The 22881-nt window shown below is 41.9% G+C and overlaps 1 protein-coding gene and 1 long non-coding RNA gene across 8 annotated transcripts in view; one reads left to right on the top strand and one right to left on the bottom strand.

Annotated features, from left to right (window-relative positions):
* Window positions 1-6924: 6924 nt before the first annotated feature.
* The window catches only part of LOC106613682 (epidermal growth factor receptor substrate 15-like 1), a 35621-nt gene continuing 19664 nt past the window's right edge, over window positions 6925-22881 (bottom strand). For 2 of the 7 annotated variants that reach the window (XM_014216203.3, XM_082956791.1), the window contains 3 exons: window positions 17151-17171; window positions 13068-13276; window positions 6925-10638 (listed from right to left, as the gene is read on the bottom strand). In XM_014216203.3, the coding sequence (XP_014071678.2) occupies window positions 10492-10638; window positions 13068-13276; window positions 17151-17171 (377 nt within the window). In that variant the 3' untranslated portion in view covers window positions 6925-10491. Of the gene's footprint in view, window positions 10639-11074; window positions 11092-13067; window positions 13277-17150; window positions 17172-22881 lie in introns of all 7 variants that reach the window. The other 5 variants (XM_082956790.1, XM_082956789.1, XM_014216210.3 and 2 more) reach the window with 5 other exon arrangements.
* On the top strand, window positions 14833-22776 carry LOC123724387 (uncharacterized). Its single transcript, XR_006756910.2, has 3 exons — window positions 14833-15005; window positions 18304-18425; window positions 18517-22776. It is a non-coding gene; the product is annotated as an uncharacterized LOC123724387 (long non-coding RNA).

Here is a 22881-nt window from a genome sequence, read left to right as displayed (position 1 = left end):
ATGGTTGGCTGCATTTAGCTGTAGTTTATCATGCATAAATGCTTTACACAGAGTATCTTCACAAGCAACAGCATAATTGTATACAATTCTACAGGGGATGGTTCCATAAAAAAGGTCAACAAAGTAGTAAGTCCATAGAGAGGACATGGAGAAGACAGCTTTTTAAAGCTCTACAGTACAAGCTATAGACACATGTTTGAGTTTTATATTAAAGCTCGGAAAGGGGGAAAGAGCATTGAGTGCTGAAAATGAAGGGAGAGTGAGTGAGTCAAATAAGATGTTATTTGTCACATGCTTCTTAAAACACACAAGGGGTAGACTAACAATAAAATACTTACGGGCCCTTGAGTGAGTGAGTGAGTGTGTGGAGATCACTATCACAGCTGGCCTCCAATGGGCAACCCGAGCACACACACATTTCAGTTTCCAGTAATGACGATCGACAGTATATTCACCAAGACTCTGAGAAACATGATAGTCCTGGCCTCCATATTCAATGTGAAGAGCCGACATCTCACATCGACATCCTGTCTGAGTCAAATGTACAACATCAATCATACCAGGAAAGAGTTTATCTCAGTGGATTCCTAGACTTCACGGCAGCCAAGGGCCAATTACCACGTGGGGAAAAGTGGGAATGTCATGGGATGAGTACACCATCTACTGGAGCTGTTTGGAAGCTCCTCAGTGGAAGACACTCATCCGGTCTATGGAGGAACAACATGGATTAACTTTGGCACTGGCTAAAGACAGGCCTGTGTAGAGTGATACTATATGGAGAGTGAAGGAGTTGGGTCTTTTCCCAACAGACACATGATATGACGGGTCACCTTTCCTGAGGATCGTTATGCGCTTGAGGTCGGAAATACACAATTCCAATTGTAAGGCACTTGATATATACAGTGGGGGAAAAAAGTATTTGATCCCCTGCTGATTTTGTACGTTTGCCCACTTACAAAGAAATGATCAGTTTATATTTTTAATGGTAGGTTTATATGAACAGTGAGAGACAGAATAACAACAACAAAAAATCCAGAAAAACACATGTAAAAAATGTTATAAATTGATTTGCATTTTAATGAGGGAAATAAGTATTTGACCCCTCTGCAAAACTTGACTTAGTACTTGGTGGCAAAACCCTTGTTGGCAATCACAGAGGTCAGACGTTTCTTGTAGTTGGCCACCAGGTTTGCACACATCTCAGGAGGGATTTTGTCCCACTCCTCTTTGCAGATCTTCTCCAAGTCATTAAGGTTTCGAGGCTGACATTTGGCAACTCGAACCTTCAGCTCCCTCCACAGATTTTCTATGGGATTAAGGTCTGGAGACTGGCTAGGCAGCTCCAGGACCTTAATGTGCTTCTTCTTGAGCCACTCCTTTGTTGCCTTGGCCGTGTGTTTTGGGTCATTGTCATGCTGGAATACCCATCCACGACCCATTTTCAATACCCTGGCTGAGGGAAGGAGGTTCTCACCCAAGATTTGACAGTACATTGCCCCGTCAAATGATGCGGTGAAGTTGTCCTGTCCCCTTAGCAGAAAAACACCCCCAAAGCATAATGTTTCTACCTCCATGTTTGACGGTGGAGATGGTGTTCTTGGGGTCATAGGCAGCATTCCTCCTCCTCCAAACACGGCGAGTTGAGTTGATGCCAAAGAGCTCCATTTTGGTCTCATCTGACCACAACACTTTCACCAGTTGTCCTCTGAATCATTCAGATGTTCATTGGCAAACTTCTGATGGGCATGTATAAGTATTCTTGAGCAGGGGGACCTTGCGGGCGCTGCAGGATTTCAGTCCTTCACGGCGTAGTGTGTTACCAATTGTTTTCTTGGTGATTATGGTCCCAGCTGCCTTGAGATCATTGACAAGATCCTCCCGTGTAGTTCTGGGCTGATTCCTCACCGTTCTCATGATCATTGCAACTCCACAAGGTGAGATCTTGCATGGAGCCCCAGGCCGAGGGATATTGACAGTTCTTTTGTGTTTCTTCCATTTGTGAATAATCGCAACAAATGTTGTCACCTTCTCACCAAGCTGCTTGGCGATGGTCTTGTAGCCCATTCCAGCCTTGTGTAGGTCTACAATCTTGTCCTTGACATCCTTGGAGAACTCTTTGGTCTTGGCCATGGTGGAGAGTTTGGAATCTGATTGATTGATTGCTTCTGTGGACAGGTGTCTTTTATACAGGTAACAAGCTGCGGTTAGGAGCACTCCCTTTAAGAGTGTGCTCCTAATCTCAGCTTGTTACCTGTATAAAAGACACCTGGGAGCCAGAAATCTTTTTGATTGAGAGGGGGTCAAATACTTATTTCCCTCATTAAAATGCATTTTTCTTGATATTTTTTTTGTTATTCTGTCTCTCACAGTTCAAATAAACCTACCATTAAAATTTTAGACTGATCATTTCTTTGTCAGTGGGCAAACATACAAAATCAGCAGGGGATCAAATACTTTTCCCCCCCCCACTGTACAGTATGTTTATATTCATTGATATATGTTATATGTCTCGGTTCATTTAATAGAAATGAAGGATACATTACATAAAAACATACATACCAACATCAGCTGTGTTAAATGGTGAACATCTCCCCTCCCCAGCTGCATGTAGGCCTAGCATTGCTTCAGTGCATAGACCAAATGATAGATTTCTCAAAGATAAGCGTCAGACTATGAATTACATGGAGTGAGAGAGTACTGCAGAGGGTCCATCTGGACTGTTTTAGCCAGCATTCCTCCCCTGACAGTCAGTCCTATTGGGTTTGTTTTTATCCACAACATCCCTGGGGCAGCCCTGCTCCGGAGCAGCAAGCCCCACTCTGTCCCTCACAACAGCTGATTAAATAGACTGGGCTAAGGGGACTGGGACTGCTGCTCCTGCTCCTGAGGACCAGGGCTAACTATGTATTAACTATAGCAGATTGGTTACAGGAGGGGTGGTTCTCTTAACTGTTTTCCTAGCCATTCCTAGTTCTTGGAGCTGAGGCTGAGAAACACTATGGCCACCAGCTAGCTAGCTGTCAGAGAGTTGGGGTCTCTGTGTATCAGCCCCAGCAGGGAGAAGGTCCCCTTACAGATACCTCTGACAGCTAAGGACCCCCAACTCCCCTAAGGGTGTGTGTGTGTGTGTATGTGTGTGTGTGTGTGTGTGTGTGTGTGTGTGTGTGTGTGTGTGTGTGTGTGTGTGTGTGTGTGTGTGTGCGCGCACATGTGGAGTGTAAACATTCTCCAACATCATGAGGCATTAAACTAGCACTCCAAGCCCCTCCACAGCTGGAAAGGAATATCCTATTATTTCCCAGAAATCTCTTTAAAAGGGGGGGGTGTGGTGCCACTATTTGCCTGGTGAAAACACTTGTGTTGAAATATGCTGCTAGTGACAACATGACTACATGTGCAACCTTTCTGCTCATAAAATGTCAAGTGCTTGCTAAGAAAACATTTCAATTCAGTCACTCTCTTTGTAAAAGTAAATGTCAACACTAGCAAATACCCGAAAAAGAAGGCACAAATATGGATACAAACACTGAAGAGACAATTTGTGAGGCGATCATATCTTCAATAAGTCTCCATGACCCATTTTCCTCCTTAAAAGCAATGGCCATTTCATTTCCACACTACCATTAACATAAGGTAAATAAAAACGTACCTAGGAATTTCCTGTTATTTCATACGGACACAGTTAACATTCCGAAACACAGGACTTGCTTAGGTTTCAAGTAATATGTCCAAAAATGTAGTCTGTTGACGCAGAATTATTTTCACACTTGCAGCTGTTTCCTTGAAATATAGACGACTGTAATTCACTGCACATTTTACTGCCTGGTGTTGCTTTTTTGCAGGTCTGGCGTTTGGGGGACCATCAATGAGCATCTTGTCTAGAGCTTCAGATGTAGTATTTAGTAGTTTGAGGGAGTCTTAATTCAAAAGGTCAGGAAGTATGAACCAACACACCTGGGGGGGTAAATAAAGTCTATGAACCTTTCGTTTGTTTATGTAGATTTACTGTACATACCAGTACTAGATCATAGCAGACTGAGGTTGACATGAAACAGCTAGGCTATTATTATTCATTATGGATCCCCATTAGCTGTTGCCAAGGCAGCAGCTACTTTTCCTGGGGTCCAGCAAAATTAAGGCAGTTTATACCATTTTAAAAACATTACAATACATTCAAAGATTTCACAACACACTGTGTGCCCCTACTCCACTACTACCACATATCTACAGAACAAAATCCATGTGTACGTGTATATATAGTGCATATGTTATCATGTGTGTGTATGCATGTGTCTGTGCCTATGTTTGTGTCCCCACTGTTCCATAAGGTGTATTTTTATCTGTTTTTTTTAATTAAACTTTACTGCTTGCATCAGTCACTTGATGTGGAATAGAGTTCCATGTAGTCATGGCTCTATGTAGTACTGTGCACCTCCCATAGTCTGTTCTGGACTTGGGGACTGTGAAGAGACCTCTGGTGGCATGTCTTGTGGGGTATGCGTCAGTGTCCGAGCTGTGCCAGTAGTTCAAACAAACACCTCGGTCGATTCAACATGTCAATACCTCTCATAAATACAAGTAGTGATGAAGTCAATCTCTTCTCCACTTTGAGCCAGGAGAGATTGACATGCAAATTATTAATGTTAGCTCTCTGTGTACATCCAAGGGCCAGCCGTGCTGCCTTGTTCTGAGCCAATTGTAATTTTCCTAAGTCCATTTTTGTGGCACCTGACCACACGACTGAACAGTAGTCCAGGTGCGACAAAACTAGGGCCTGTAGGACCTGCCTTGTTGATAGTGCTGTTAAGAATGCAGAGTAACGCTTTATTATGGACAGACTTCTCCACATCTTAGCTGCTGTTGTATCAATATGTTTTGACCATGACAGTTACAATCCAGGGTTAATCCAAGCAGTTTAGTCACCTCAAATTGCTCAATTTCCACATTATTTATTACAAGATGTAGTTGAGGTTTAGGGTTTAGTGAATGATATGTCCCAAATACAATGCTTTTAGTTTTAGAAGTATTTAGGACTAACTTATTCCTTGCCATCTACTCTGAAACTAACTGCAGCTTTTTGTTAAGTGTTAAGGGTCATTTCAGTCGCTGTAGTAGCTGGCATGTATAGTGCTGAGTCATCAGCATACGTTTACTCAAAGCCAGTGGCATGTCCTTAGTAAAGATTGAAAAAAGTAAGGGGCCTAGACAGCTGCCCTGGGGAATTCCTGATTCTACCTGGATTATGTTGGAGAGGCCTCCATTAAATAACACCCTCTGTGTTCTGTTAGACAGGTAACTCTTTATCCACAATATAGCAGGGGGTGTAAAGCCATAACACAAACGTTTTTCCAGCAGTAGACTATGATCGATAATGTCAAAACCGCACTGAAGTCTAACAAAACAGCCCCTACAATATTTTTATGATAAATTTCTCTCAGCCAATCATCAGTCATTTGTGTATGTGCTATGCTTGTTGAATGTCTTTCCCTATAAGCATGCTGAAAGTTTGTTGTCAATTTGTTTACTGTAAAATAGCATTGTATCTGGTCAAACACCATTTTTTCCAAAAGTTTACTAAGGGTTGGTAACAGGCTGATTGGTCGGCTATTTGAGCCAGTAAAGTTTTTTTTTATTATTCATAGGTAGTTAAATGACTTTTGCTTCCCTCCAAGCCTGGGGGCACACACTTTCTAGTCGGCTTAAATTGAAGATATGGCAAATATGAGTGGCAATATCGTCCGATATTATCCTCAGTAATTTTCTATCCAAGTTGTCAGACCCCGGTGGCTTGTCATTGTTGATAGACAACAATAATTTGTTCACCTCTTCCACACTCACTTTACGGAATTCGAAATGACAATGCTTGTCTTTCATAATTTGGTCAGATATACTTGGATGTGTAGTGTCAGCGTTTATTGCTGGCATGTCATGCTTATGTTTGCTAATCTTGCCAATGAAAAAATCATTGTAGTAGCTGGCAATATCAGTTGGTTTTGTGATGAATGAGCCATCTGATTCAATGAGTGATGGAGCTGAGTTTGCCTTTTTACCAAAATGTATTTTAAGATGCTACAAAGCTTTTTACTATCATTCTTTATGTCATTTATCTTTGTTTCATAGTTTAGTTTCTTCTTCTTTTTATTCAGTTTAGTCACATGATTTATTAATTTACAATACGTTTGCCAATCAGTTGTGCAGCCAGACTTATTTGCCATTCCTTTTGCCTCATCCCTCTCAACCATACCATTTTTCAATTCCTCATCAATCCACGGGGATTTAACATTTTTTACAGTCATTTTCTTAATGGTTGCATGTTTATTAGTAACTGGAATAAGCAATTTCATAAATGTGTCAAGCAGCATCTCTTTGCTCCTCACTACACACCACGTACCAACAAAGACTCAACAACATAGGAATCATTACAAAACCTTGCAACACTGATGGAATCCCTCAGATTCATACTAAGAAAAAACAACATTTCCACTACCTGTATGGTATGTACAGTGGTATGTACAGTTTTGCAGAGGGTTCAAATACTTATTTCCCTCACTAAAATGCAAATCTATTTATAAAATTTCTGACATGCGTTCTTCTGGATATTTTTGTTGTTATTCTGTCTCTCACTGTTCAAATAAACCTACCATTAAAATTATAGACTGATCCTTTCTTTGTCAGTGGGCAAACGTACAAAATCAGCAGGGGATCAAATACTTTTTCCCCCCACTGTATACTGGTTGAAATTAACACAAAGGAGATTTTGAACAGAGCCTAGACAGACAGGGGTATCTATTTGTACATTTGTATTAAGACAACAAACCATATGATATACTCTATAAAACATGTGAAATTAAACGTGATGTCCTAATATAAGTACATAAGTAAAATCAATGAAATTAAGAGAAAAAAACACAAACCCGAGACCTATTCATTTAACTGAAATGTTTATTCTAGTAAACAATGACCATGTACAGGGGATTAGCATTTCAAATAAATCCAAGCGTTTGTATTTTTGCATATATCCTGTTTTAAGTTACACACATTTTTTCACTTCTCATGAAACAAATATAACAGACATAATATACAGTTTGTATACATCTTATACAATGCAGAAAGACAGCAGGATTATTTCTTATTTTCATCTACAGAGGGACAGTCAAAGGCAGGCCAAATGGAAAAGGAATGCACCAAGCTTTAGAAGTCAGATCAGTTGTCAGAAAACCAGAAAACCAAAAGAAAAGCCATCTACAATCTGTTTGGCTTGTACAATAGATATACAGGCCTCTGCATGTATCCCTATATACACGATCAAACTCGAACACCCGAACAACGAGAAAATAAGAAATAAAATCTATTGCACAATGGCGGTATCAAAGACAAAATACAGCATGAGTGGTAAGTACGTAGAGAACACTAGGTAGTGGATGAGAGAACACTTGGGCTCTGTTTCGATACTCTCAAAATGCATCCTTCCATCCTGCCTCCCTAATCTGACATGATTAGATGGGTGATTGGGATACATCATGGAACCCTTTCTTTCACCAATCTAATAGTGACAGATCAATGATAACTTCAAAGAATGGAGTAAGAAAGGATGGGTTTTTAAGGTATAAAAAGGGGCATGAAGTGACCAATGAACAGGGAGCTGTGGCCTGGTCTACGGCCAACCAAGCACCCTCACTGTGGATTTCCCCTAAACCGAGGACACATTACAGGAGTTCTGACACAGAGCATTCTGGGTAAGGGCGGGAGTGTTGGCATTCCAAGCTTCGGGCGTCTGACCTGTGATTAAAACACCACAGGTAGGGTCGAATGCAGACGACCACAGGTTACCTCAGCTATATACAGCAGCCAGGTTAAAGGTCAGATCTGTACCAGAACAGGTTCTTCTCATAGAATATTATTACACTGTTGTAACCACTACAGCAAAGAAGTTTGATATGTAAACATAAACAAATAAATATCAGGGAGAGATGGTTGCATTTTCCACCTAGTGGCAGTGTTCATGGTCCATACTGCGGAATTGTAACTTAAATAATGTCCTTCCCCAACCCAAAGGGGAACGTAGCTTTAATAATACATTTTCACAACATATGGCTCAGGATAGGTCTTTTCACTCAGACTACTCCAATAGTAGGGGACAACAATGGCATTACATGGAAGCTTATTAAAGGTAATGGACACATGTACAGTAGGACACATATAGTTCAATACAACAGGAGAACATAAAACAAAGGGGCAATGAGTGCAACTGTCATTTTCATATGAGCTACTATTATCATCATCTCTATTCAGTTCAATTCAAAGCTTAAAGGGCAATTCTGCCACTTTTCAACCTCATATTCATTATGTCCAGCACCATACCACTGTCTACATATGTGAAAAGGACGCGTTTCTATGATCTGTGGTTAAAAAGTTAAGAAGAAAGGTCCTAAAAAATGCTTCTCTGTAGCTAGGTTTCCATCCAATTGGCGACAGATTTTAATGTGAATACTCAAAAATCTGCATAAAGAAAATATGCGCATTTTCCCACTAGTGGTGTGTTTCCACCAAACGGACTTGTTGTGGACAAAAGTCAGTACGTAATGCACATAAAATGTCATTTTTTCATTTTAAGTGTACTGAATAAAAATCAAAAGTTGTATGTGTTTTCATCGCATTTTTAACTCTTCTGATAGTTTTGTCAAAAAAAACTGTTGCGTTAAATAGCAAATTTGCCCACTCTGGTCTTGGCACGAGCGCTCTAGCCAACAGCTCGCAGATACAGTGTGGGTAGGCTAGTTTACATAATGAGATTATTATGGATAACAGCGAGAATATTTTTACTTGTCAAACGGCAGACAAGCATCGAACATCATGTCACCAGAATAAGACCCTCGATATTTATTGGAAAGGAGCATCAAGACCACCGTGGCGTGCACTTTCACCACCCTGTGAAGTTTATCATAACTTATTTCATCTGTAGTGCCGTTTTGACATATGTAGACACTGGTATTGCACTGTTGATAATGAAAATGAGATTGGAAAGTGGTGGAATTGCCCTTTAAGTTTGAAAGTGAAGTAAGAACCACAGGTTTAATGTGCTAGGCAGTACCATCAGCAAGAAAATCAAGTAAAAGACAATGTGGCTAAAATAAAATAAAAGTTGTAACAAACTATGACACACTGTAGCGCAAACCGTTGAATATTCACGTTATAGCTGTGAAACTCACGTGACCTAATGAATTTGCATATCATTGATGGTTAGCCCGAAGAAAACCCCAGGCCATTTCTAACTTTCTTTGACCTCTCTGCAGCGTGTGCTTGCAGGTTTACCCATTTTTGCAGCGCTTACAACTAGAATTGTAATTAACAATATTGTTTCAGTCCTTTAACAAATACTACATAAAATAATAAAATAACACTTATCACATAATTAAATTAAAATCGTACAAATCTGCAATTAAACCCTCTATAATGAAACATAGTAAAACTTTAAAGAATTTCCCTCATCTAGTCTTTTTTGTGGTTGTTTGATGTAAATCACAGCCTTTTGAACTTACTTAAACTGTCAGAAGAGGCACAACTAAGTATCCATTCCTTCTCCCTATGTTTGCTCAAGAAGCACTGAAATATTGTAAAAAACATCTACTATCTCACACTCGGCGAGAAAGAAAATATATCTGTACAATTTGTTCTGGTCCAAACAGACCTCTCTCTCACACAACACTTACAGTAACCAGTCAGGGAAGCACCCAGCACTGCTCCCATGGCTCACCACATTCACATAATAAACCAATACTCAAATAATGTCTCCATCTTAAAAAGCAACCCGCCGTAACCTTTAGCTATTCCCTTCTTTACGTCTGTCAGCGCTCCAGTCGGTCAAGTGAGGGGATCCACGCTCCCTCACCAGACAGACACATATTCTGCTCATCTTTACATGTTAAGCCAGCCTCTACAGTGCATTTAAACAGTGCATCACTTCCTTCACAAACCATGGGTCATCATCCGTTCCCCTCCCCACCTATCAATTAAAAACAGTAAGAGAGACTGTGATTGCTGGCTCCCAGCCCCACTCCAACCTCCCACCGTAAAGTCAAATCCAGTTCCGTTTCCACATAAGTTCTGTTCTGATATTGTTTTGCTTTGAGAGTTTGTCGGTCTGGGGAATGTGTGGCGAGGTGTGTGTATCTGTGTGTGCGTATCAGGTGGAGTGTGTATGTGTGTTGTAGTGGTGGTGTGTATCTGCAAGCGTATGTCTGTGTGTGTGTGTGGTTGAGGAAGCAGTCATGTCTTGGGGCACATCGGCCCTGAGGGAAATGGCCAGCTATGGGTTCTTCACAGTGTGTGGGGTACGGTTTGTGAGTTGTATACGAATGTGTTATGCGTGTGTGTGTGTGAGTGTCTGTGTATGTTTATGTACTAGTAACGCTAGTAAGAGTATGTCTATGTGTCTGTTTGTCTATTTGTGTATATCTCTATTTATGTGTGTCTGTGTGTGTCCAGTCCAGGTCACCCGTGGGACATCTCGGCCTTGCTGAGAGCGATGGCCAGCTCTAAGTCCTCTTGCTCCTGCTGCCGGAGTCTCTTCAGCCGCTCCCGCTCCGCTCGCTCACTCTCTCGCTTCGCCCACTCCAGTTGCTGGGCCTCATTTCCAAACTACAGAGAGAAAGAGGAGAGAGGCATTTAACAAAGGATTCATCCATCACACCATGTACAAAGCACACGTTAGGAGGTGTTTTGCCAGAGTATTAGATTTGAGTGAACCTTATCCTGTACATTAAGAGTAAACTTCCATTTCTGCCTGATTACCGTAAGAGGACATAGATGACTGTAGTTTACTATTATAACTATATCATGTACACACACATATTAACACACACAAAAGCATCAACACACACGCACAAAATATACCCACTACACAGACAATCTAACTGACCTATCCCTATCGGTACTTTAATGTTCAATTTATGTGTGTTCTGCAGTTGGAGGAAAGGTGCTTCTTATTGTTAAACCCGAGTGGGGTTTAATATAAAGTGGGCGAAATACAAAACAAAGCCCTTTTCAATTTGACCGCGTTATTAAACATTCTTACCTTAACTTTTTCTGGTCCTGCGAGAGAAAAATGAATTACAAAACACCAAATAAACAATTCACTAATCGTGTATCACACCATCCATTTTACACCGAGCACACTACGAAACAGCATCACCACAAGGTACAACTAACTATGAGAAGGCGACATGGAGGACCGTTTCCGTTCGTTTCCCAAATGAAAATGAATGAGCAACTAAAAGCATATTTGAACAACATGCAAAGACGACATGTAGAGAGAAAACGGGAAGGACAGAAATGACATTTTTGATTCTCTGTTAAAGTGATAGTATGAGATCTAACCTAAATCAAGTAGAGCTAGGAACTCTCCCATGCATATCAGAACGCACACACATTCTAAGATACTGCTTTGCCACCCTTAGATCTGATTCAAATGAGGCCATTCAATTCTTGGAATCATGCTGACCAAAATAAATATGGAACTGAGTCCATTGAGGCATTTAATAGCTATATTTGTTTCCTTTAAATATTTATAATTCAATTCAGGGGCCAAGTTCATCTGGTATTTTTCTAGATAATATCTTCAATGTGGAACACAATACCTCTTTAGTTTAAAAAATGTATGGGCAGTTGACTCTGTTACAATAGTTTTAGCAACTTTGGGAGTAGTTTGGTACAAGTCAGAGATGGTAAAGCAGGATCTATGCTACCAATGTCATGCAGCAGACCAACACTAATTGATTGAGCAAACTAAGCCTAAAGAAAAGACAAAACACTGATACACACTAATACTGTATCTAAACACTAGTAGGACATACATGACTGACACACAACATAGGCCTAAGGGGTAAGAACTCAGGACTGAGAGCTGAGTAGTGATACTACTGCTTCCCGTGTCAACAGATCCCACCGCCAGACCAGTGGCTTGGAGCTGTCAGTCACTAAACCACACAGGATGGGCTCCCCTTTCCGGCCTAGCCTGGCCTAGGGTACGCACCGACTGTGTGACTGTCTGGCTGGCTGACTGCCTTACTGAGTGACTGTCTGACTGGCTGACTGACTGAATGCTGATGCCGGAAGCTGAGATGGAAAAGGTCAATATTCAGATACGAAGATCCTGAATACATCCTGGATTATTGCTACACTGTGTGAGACACCCATTGGTTGGTTGAGACAGACAGCCCAGGCCATAGCACCGCACTGGCTGGATTATTCAACCCTAACCTTAAAGAGCCGACTGGCTAGTTGAATAATACTTCACACGGCCAGAATCCACTTATTGGACTGGTAAGAGGTGATGGAAATAATACTTGTCATTTGTGCTTGTTTTGGGAAGCCTCTAGCATTCTACATAACAAACCACATGGCAAAATATAGATATATATATTTTTATGTTCCAATCGCGGCGTACACATCAAACCACAAAAAAGGGCTGACACCCTTTCCTGCACGAGCACCGGGGACCACTTCTGCAATGCAGCTCTGCACTTGACTGCACAATACCGAATGCATTGTAGGTGGTGTGCAACCAACTACAAAGCATAGGTTGAGAACCCCCCCCCCCCAAAAAAAAAAAATCATAACACCGTATAGATAAGTGAGTCTTGTGGAACCTTTGACAGGCTTACACTCAGAAAACAGCTAGACGGCAAAAATGTGTGGGAGTTCAGTCATCATTTTAGATATGAAGTAGGGTTGGATCACACAATGAATTAAAGTGATGATCAGATGATCAGTGATCATGAACAGTAGTTATTGCTAGTGATTATGCCATAGCCAACAGTTAGCCTACATGGTGGTTCATTTGCCATGGGTCTGAGCAGGAAGATGCCTGGCTCTGGTCTTTGTGTGGAGTGATGGTAGGTCATTGGGAGGCCAGGACGCAGAAAGATGAGCAGATTAACAGCCAGGGCCTTGTGGTTAGCTCCTCTCTAGATCCTTCAGTTAACGTTGTGGGAACTTAAGCAGAGGTAGTGGCTAGGTATATAAAGACTGGTCTGGACAGAGAGAGAGTATCACTGAGCTCAACTTACAGAACTGAAGTCTGCAAAACCCAAGGAACAGTCTTTAGAGGCTTTACTTGAGGGAGTTGGCGCAAAAGGATCTTTGCCACTAAAGGGGTCTCCGACCCCCTTTTTACTCTGAAAGGGGTCGATGACGTCACTGCCGAACGGCTGGAAGGGGTCGCAGGTTTTGGTCGAGTCGCCCGCTCCTCCAGGCATGTTGACGGGGGTGCTTTTACCTAAGGACATTAAGACAGTAAGGACAGTCATTTCCCCTGCAGAAGAGACCACAGGGTGTGTGGTTATGAAGTCAACTACAATTATTAGGTGATGGTTTGATCACTTTCACCACGGAAATTTGACGTTTTTTCTGATCAACGTCTGCTCGCTACAGCCTTCCAACCCCCACAAATGCTGCCCCCCCCCCCCCCCCCCCCCCCCCCAACTCCACTTCTCGTCTCACGAGAAATAGAGCATTCTATCATGAAAAGCTTTGAAAACCACAGCAGTTTCAACTACACTCGTGGTGCACCAAAACCACACGCAGCTCAACTAAACAAAATAGAGAGCACACAAACAATGTATAGATACAAAATTGTGCTGAAACAACATGCCAGCATGGTATGAATTAAACACGCATTTAATTAATGACATGGGGAAATATACTGCATAAACCCAGTATCAAAATACATGCCGAGAGCTATTTTCTCTTTTATGTTGGGTTTTATGGTGAGCAGATGGGTAGAGTTCATGCCCGCATTACCAACACAGGATTCAGATTCACAAGTTCATCAGATCTCTCCTCAGTGTGTGATATCGAGTTTTTGTCAGGACTAGATGCTACATGCCTAGGGCCAGGAGTTTTTAATGACCACATGACCTGCCCAAGAACAACTAACTATGGCCCAGAGTTATACCTGTTTATGTCCGGAAAAACTCCTGGCCTTAGTTATGCCAACTCATTGTATTCTCTATCTTAATTTCCACATAGCTTAAATACATCAATTATTTCACTGAACCGAGACTACTCTAAAATGAGCCCATGTAAACATGGTAGAGATGTTTCCGAGCTGTTTCTCTGTAGGCCAGCCTATGCTGGCAGAGTCAGTGGGCCGTGGGAATGTAGTACTTACTGGTTGTTGTTGCTTCTGAAGGTGTTAACCACGTTGTCAATCGAGCTGTTATTTATACCAGGCCTGCCAAGGTTAGCAGTTCACAGGCCCACTGAACAGCCAGGCAATCAGTTTCTCTCTTTCAGTAAATGGCACATGCTCTTCACCACAAACCGTCAGCCCCACCCAGCTCCAAAATACCAGCACATTATCAATGCTGTCTATCAATGTGATGCACAAGGCACATCTCAGAGCCCCACAAATAACGTTTCTGACATTATTCTCATAACATATATCCTATGTCCTATTCATGATTGACTGTATCTCGCAGCACAGATCTAAAGTGTTGCTATGTAATGAATTCAGAAACTACCTAGAAAAAATGAGAGATATCTACATCAAACTATCATTCTATGTCGTGACCTTTCGCTTGTTGCAAATTCTGCTCAACCCCTCTAATTTGGATACATAAACCCAGGTGTGAAAGCAGTTTAGATATGGCATTGGCCAGGGCACAGAGTGTGACCAGAGTCGGGCAAGAGGTTGCCAGAGAAGCCACACTGCTCACCCGAGTGTGTGCACACAGTGGAAACAGAGGAAGTGGGGAAGGGTGGAGCTGAGAACATCGGGGGATCTGGTGTCAGCATGGCCAACCACAGATCATCTGTGTATTCCTGAGGCATGTTGCTCTGTGTTCTCACTGCAGCCTGGCATCAGGGTTGATCTCTCAAGCAATAGTCATACAGTCATACAGTTCTACTCATCTAACACTAATCTCAAGCAAGGATTTTACAGATAGGGGATGATTAGCGACAATTCATTTTTTTTCTTTTTTTTTTCGAAATCTAATGGAAAAGTAAGTAAGCACACAAACCACACACACGCATCAAAGTTGCGACTACTATGCTATAACGTGTACAGTGTACCTAGGCTACAGTGAAATTACACTGCATATTGCATACATGGTTTTACCATAAAGCGGGGCCGCTTTAATAATAATAGGTGGTGAAATCTTGATTATCGTGGCCCATTCAACTTCCTTTGTGAGGTTTAAATGGTGAAATAAGACTTTCACTCAGTAACTTTATGGCTAAAAAGCACATTGAGTGGCTTCTATGTTGAGCAGAGTTACTGCACAGGCAACAACAAAATGGTTCTGTTTATTCAATCTTCAAAAGGAGAATGAAAAGGACACTTGTTTGGCAGAGATGATGAACGTATCTGTACCCATGAAGTGCCTTTCCTGTTTACAACCTAGCAGAGCTCACGTTGGAGGAAAAAAAAAGGGGTTTCAGGCCAGTCAAAAACAATGTTTCGGAGCTGCAGCGAGCATTGCTGTTTGATCTATGACTAGCATATCCTACTTTCATCATGCAGAGGTAAGAAGGCAACACCAGCTGAGTTTAGGCTTCAAAGATTATACAGGTCCCTTACAACAGCTTCTAGTGAACTATGTTCTAACAGTCAGAAGACCGTATTCACACCCCTTTTTCCACCTTTTGTTACGTTACAGCCTTATTATAAAATTGATTAAATGAAACGTTTTCGTCATCAGTCTACACACTATACCCCATAATGACAAAGCAACAACAGGTTTTTAGAAATGTTTGCAAATGTATTACAAATAAAAAACGGAAATACCTTATTTACATAAGTATTCAGACCCTTTGCTATGAGACTTGAAATTCAGCTCAGGTGCATCCTGTTTCCATTAATCAACCTTGAGATGTTTCTAAAACTTGATTGGAGTCCACTTGTGGTAAATTCAATTGATTGAACATGATTTGGAAAGGCACACTACTGTCTATATAAGGTCCCACAGTTGACAGGGCATGTCAGCGCAAAAACCAAGCAATGAGGTCAAAGGAATTGTCTGTAGAGCTCCGAGACAGGATTGTGTCGAGGCACAGATCTGGGGAAGGGTACCAAAAACCTTCTGCAGCATTGAAGGTCCCCAAGAACACAGTAGCCTCCATCATTCTTAAATGGAATAAGTTTGGAACCACCAAGACTCTTCCTAGAGCTGGCCGCCCAAGAACCCGATGGTCACTCTGAGAGAGCTCCAGAGTGTCTGTGTGGAGATGGGAGAACCTTCCAGAAGGATAACCATCTCCGCAGCACTCCACCAATCAGGCCTTCATGGTAGAGCGGCCAGACGGAAGCCACTCCTCAGTAAAAGGCACATGACAGCCCGCTTGGAGTTTGCCAAAAATCACCTGAAGGACTCTCAGACCATGAGAAACAAGATTCTCTGGTCTGATGAAATCAAGATGGAACTCTTTGGCCTGAATGTCAAGCGTCACGTCTGGAGGAAACCTGGCACCATCCCTATGGTGAAGCATGGAGGTGAAAGCATCATGCTGTGGGATGTTTTTCAACGGCAGGGACTGGGAGACTAAGATTGAGGGAAAGATGAACGGAGCAGAGAGTACAGAGAGATCCTTGATGAAAACCTGATCCAGAGCGCTCAGGACCTCAGACTGGGGCGAAGGTTCACCTTCCAACAGGACAACGACCCTAAGCACACAGCCAAGACAACACAGGAGTGGCTTCAGGACAAGTCTCGGAATGTCCTTGAGTGGCCCAGCCAGAGCCCGGACTTGAACCCGATCTAACATCTCTGGAGAGACCTGAAAATAGCTGTGCAGCGACGCTCCCCATCCAACCTGACAGAGTTTGAGAGGATCTGCAGAGAAGAATGGGATTAACTCCCCAATTACAGGAGTGCCAAGCTTGTGGCGTCATACCCAAGAAGACTCAAGGCTGTAATCGCTGCCAAAGGTGCTTCAACAAAGTACTGAGCAAAGGTCTGAATACATGTAAATGTCATATACCTGTTTTGCATTGTCATCATGGGGTACTGTGTGTAGACTGATGAGGAAAAAAAACTATTTCATCCGTTTTAGAATAAAGCTGTAACGAAATAAACGTGGAAAAAGTCAAGGGGCCTGAATACTTTCCGAACGCACTGTATGTGATAAGCCATGCCATCCATACTCACAACGTTCTTCTGTGTGTTTCACTAGAAGAACAAAACAAAAGAGGGGAACACTTATAGTGAGGTGACAAAGACCACAGAGGGGAAAAGACAAAGGGATAGTAAACAATTACAATTCTATAACACAGATGTCGGATCATAATTTGATCACTCTTTTGTTGCTGAGAATTTTCCTGCAGAACAGGAAATACAAACTTGTAGTGTATTTCAGTTATAAAAAGGATTCTAAAGTTTGTAATTCCCACTTAGAAATTTCAGACTTGATTTGCCCTAACGGAAAATGTATCAACCCCTACAAAAATGTCAATTAAAGGGGAATGGAAACACTTCAGGAAGTTAAGCTGAGCAAAGCGATGTATTCAATCCACTAATAACAAACATGCTTGTAACATAGAAACATCTTTATTTTAAAGTAATTTGATCTTGAACAACGTTTATTAGAGGTATGGGTTGCTCCATCTTGAATTTCCATAGTAACGACTGTTACTAGAAGTGAGCAAATTGAGTTTTGTCATGGAGACTGAAAGTGAATGCTGCCACCGGGAGGCCAAAACGAGGCAAGGTAACTAGCTAGCCTACTTGATTTAGCTCTTCTTTTGTCTTTTTGATGTAAATGTTTTCATTGACAACTGTACAAAATAAAATAGAAGAGCATTTATCATTCGGTATGAGCTAGACCTAGCTAAAACAAACTGGCTAGGGATTAGATTTAGCCAGCTAGGCAGAAGAGAGGGCTGCTGCAGGAGCTACGATCCCCATATAGCTAGGTAGCTACAGTAATTATTAGCTAGCTAGCTAACTACATAGCTAGGTATCTTTGATATATTATGAGTCTTTATATCTGTGATAGCTATGATTCCTAAAAATAGAAAGCCTTCTGGCTGTTGATTGCAAGAATGAATGTACCTAAGCCTGAAGCCTAACCCCATAGCTAGCTTTAATAACTTTTGAAAGCTCTGATTGGTAGTCAACTTGGTAAATTATCCTGGTTCTTTGCTACTTACAGGCATACATTATAATATTATTTCAGTTATTTTACGTTTTCTCAAATGTGAGTGAAAACCTTTGGATAATAAAATATAACTTTGTCACCTTGCATGCCGATTGATAACTTGTACAATTCCCTTCCAGTCATGATACCCTTTTTAATTTGCAGAAGGTTCATCGCTACTTGGGGAAGACGAGGACAAAGAGGATGACATTGAAATGGAGGAGCCAGAGGAAGTTGGAGCCACCACGTGATGCTGCTGCCTCTCAACCAAGCTTTTTGACTGGGAGGTAACTGTCAATGATGTATTACTGTTATGTACTAATAGGCCTATAAATTTGATATTTTAAATCCTCTCCCTCTCTCTGTCTCTGTTTGCAGGACACTGTGGTGGACTGTCAGTGCTCAGACCTTTTTGAGAAGATTGACATTATAGACATGTCACCTGTGCACCAGGCAGTCAATAGCTGCCACCACGGTGGCAAGGATAGACAGGGGCTGGAGAGACTGGAGAACATGCTGCTGAGGCTGCAAACAGGGCTGCGGGGAAATCACACCCTCATCCTCACATGACACATAAACTCAGCAAAAAAAAGAAGTGTCCTCTTACTGTCAACTGCGTTTATTTCCAGCAAACTTAACATGTGTAAATATCTATATGAACATAACAAGATTCAACAACTGAGACATAAACTGAACAAGTTCCACAGACATGTGACTAACAGAAATGGAATAATGTGTCCCTGAACAAAGGGGGGGGGGGGCAAAATCAAAAGTAACAGCCAGTATCTAGTGTGGCCACCAGTTGCATTAAGTACTGCAGTGCATCTCCTCCTCGTGGACTGCACCAGATTGCCAGTTCTTGCTGTGAGATGATACCCCACACTTCCACCAAGGCACCTGCAAGTTCCCGGACATTTCTGGGGGGAATGGCCCTAGACCTCACCCTCTGATCAAACAGGTCCCAGACGTGCTCAATGGGATTGAGATCCAGGCTCTTTGCTGGCCATGGCAGAACACTGACATTCCTGTCTTGCAGGAAATCACGCACAGGACGAGCAGTATGGCTGGTGGCATTGTCATGCTGGAGGGTCATGTTAGGATGAGCCTGCAGGAAGGGTACCACATGAGGGAGGAGGATGTCTTCCCTGTAACGCACAGCGTTGAGATTGCCTGCAATGACAACAAGCTCAGTCCGATGATGCTGTGACACACCGCCCCAGACCATGACGGACCCTCCACCTCCAAATCGATCCCGCTCCAGAGTACAGGCCTCGGTGTAACGCTCAATCCTTCATCCGATAAACACAAATCCGACCATCACCCCTGGTGAGACAAAACCACGACTCGTCAGTGAAGAGCACTTTTTGCCAGTCCTGTCTGGTCCAGCAACGGTGGATTTGTGTCCATAGGCGACGTTGTTGCCAGTGATGTCTGGTGAGGACCTGCCTTACAACAGGCCTACAAGCACTCAGTCCAGCCTCTCTCAGCCTATTGGGGACAGTCTGAGCACTGATGGAGGGATTGTGCGTTCCTGGTGTAACTCGGGCAGTTGTTGTTGCCATCCTGTACCTGTCCCGTAGGTGTGCTGTTCGGATGTACCGATCCTGTGCAGGTGTTGTTACAAGTGGTCTGCCACTGCGAGGACAATCAGCTGTCCATCCTGTCTCCCTGTAGCGCTGTCTTAGGCATCTCACAGTACGGACATTGCAATTTATTGCCCTGGCCACATCTGCAGTCCGCATGCCTCCTTGCAGCATGCCTAAGGCATGTACACGCAGAAGAGCAAGGACCCTGAGCATCTTTCTTTTGGTGTTTTTCAGAGTCAGTAGAAAGGCCTCTTTAGTGTCCTAGGTTTTCATAACTGTGACCTTAATTGCCTACAGTCTGTAAGCTGTTAGTGTCTTAATGACCGTTCCACAGGTGCATATTCATTAATTGTTTATGGTTCATTGAACAAGCATGGGAAACAGTGTTTAAACCTTTTACAATGAAGGTCTGTGAAGTTATTTGGATTTTTACAAATTATCTCTGAAAGACAGGGTCCTGAAATAGGGAAGTTTCTTTTTTTGCTGAGTTTAAATAGATCTACATACCATACATACAGTTGAAGTCGGAAGTTTACATACACTTAGGTTGGAGTCATTAAAACTCATTTTTCAACCACTCCACAAATTTCTTGTTAACAAACTATAGTATTGGCAAGTCGCTTAGGACATGTACTTTGTGCATGACACAAGTTATTTTTCCAACAATTGTTTACAGACAGATTTCACTTATAATTCACTGTATCACAATTCCAGTGGGTCAGAAGGTTACATACACTAAGTTGACTGTGCCTTTAAACAGCTTGGAAAATTCCTGAAAATGATGTCATGGCTTTAGAAGCTTCTGATAGGCTAATTGACATAATTTGAGTCAATTGGAGGTGTGTACCTGTGGATGTATTTCAAGGCTTTCCTTAAAACTCAGTGCCTCTTTGCTTGACATCATGGGAAAATCAAAAGAAATCAGCCAAGACCTCAAAAAAAATGTGTAGATCTCCACAAGTCTGGTTCATCCTTGGGAGCAATTTCCAAACGCCTGAAGGTATATCACTTTCATCTGTACAAACAATAGCACGCAAGTATAAACACCATGGGACCACACAGCCGTCATACCGCTCAGGAAGGAGACTAGTTGTGTCTCCTAGAGATGAACATACTTTGGTGCGAAAAGTGCAAATCAATCCCAGAACAACAGAAAAGGACCTTGTGAAGATTCTGGAGGAAACAGGTACAAAAGTATCTATATCCACAGTAAAACGAGTCATATATCGACATAACCTGAAAGGCCGCTCAGCAAGGAAGAAGCCACTGCTCCAAAACCGCCATAAAAAAGCCAGACTACTGTTCGCAACTGCACATGGGGACAAAGATCATACTTTTTGGAGAAATGTCCTCTGATCTGATGAAACAAAAATAGAACTGTTTGGCCATAATGACCATCGTTATGTATGGAGGAAAAAGGGGGAGGCTTGCAAGCCGAAGAACACCATCCCAACCGTGAAGCACGGGAGTGGCAGCATCATGTTGTAGGGGTGCTTTGCAGCAGGAGGGACTGGTGCACGTCACAAAATAGATGGCATCACGAACTTATTGTGGGAAGCTTGTGGAAGGCTACCCGAAACATTTGATCCAAGTTAAACAATTTAAAGGCAATGCTTCCAAATACTAATTGAGTGTATGTAAACTTCTGACCCAGCGGGAATGTGATGAAAGAAATAAAAGCTGACATTTCACATTCTTAAAATAAAGTGGTGATCCTAACTGACCTAAGACAGGGAATTTTTACTAGGATTAAATGTCAGGAATTGAGTTTAAACGGAGTTTAAATGTATTTGGCTAAGGTGTATGTAAACCTCTGACTTCAACTGTAAGTACTAGTAATGGGTCTCTTAGTCTTCACCCAGTAGACTAAATGTTATTTGTAATATGTTCTAGTGCATATATGTGTTTAATATACTATCCAGATGAGAAAGTGTCCGATCACAGAACATTCCATAGAATTCTAGAAAAATACCACCGGTGACTAAAATGGCTGTAACTCATTCACAGTAAAAGGTTTTACTATTCTGATCTCAGATGATCAATCCTTATAAAATAAGGAAAACTCAATATGCTCTAAGTTTTTTCCATTTTCATTAGGAAGTTGTGTAAATGGCAGTTGTTTGAGAAAAATGTCACGTTTACACCCACTCCCCCCTACTCCGGCACTCGACGTCGCCAGCTGTCTCATCATTACGCACACCTGCCACCATCATTACGTGCACCTGTGCCTCATGACTCTCACCTGGACTCCATCACCTTCCTGATTACCTCCCCTATATCTATCTCTCTCCTTGGTTCTTTCCTCAGGCGTTATTGACTCCGTTTCTGTTTATATGTTTCATGTCTGTACGCTACTTCTTGTTTAGTTACATGTTTAAAAAAATAATTAAATTCACTCCCTGTACTTGCTTCCCGATTCTTAGCGTACACCTTACAAAAAAACATTTATGATACACATCTTTACAGGTGTTTTTTCTTGACCGATTACGATTTGATTGATGTGGTTCTATTGAATGTCATATCATTTGAACGGGCCGTTTCTTATCTTTCAAAATATGTACCATGTTTTCATACATGTATATGGTTTGAAACATGCAAAGTATGTTCATTAATGTATGCAGAGGTCATGGTCTCAGTAAATTCAGGAATTCGAAAACTCTCCTACCGATGATGCAACAATGCCATTATGGCGAGTTACAGTTAGCTGGATTCTAAAGCCTAGTGTTTCCATTCCCTTTCATTATAATCCACATAATAATTACAATTTTTGTTGCTGCAGGATTATTTTTCTGCTGTAGCAAACTGGTTCAAATTAAGATCCTACATCTGTAAAATGAAATGGACCTATTTTGCAAAGAGTAATGCTGCTACAATAATTCATGTAAAACAGTAAATTAATCTATATGATGACATGGCACAGTGAAAGTTGCAGCTGAATCACCCAGTGGTGCAGGGCGTTGTATTATTCATAGTGAAACCTAGGTTGGTGGCATATGTCCTTTGTTAACCCACTACCTCCGCCTCATTAAATAAAATGTCTCCTTTCCCTCGCTGTGTTTCTCGTTCTGTCTCTCTGTGGCACAACAATTCTCTTCGTCTCTCTCTCTCTCTCTCTCTCTCTCTTTGTTGTACAATCACTCTCCACCTCTATTCTCCC

The sequence above is a fragment of the Salmo salar genome, chromosome 10, assembly GCF_965601325.2.
Source record: "Salmo salar chromosome 10, fSalSal1, whole genome shotgun sequence".
Classification (NCBI taxonomy): Eukaryota; Metazoa; Chordata; class Actinopteri; order Salmoniformes; family Salmonidae; genus Salmo; species Salmo salar.
The sequence above is the reverse complement of the archived record's forward strand: the minus strand, read 5'-3'. Positions and strand labels throughout refer to the sequence as shown.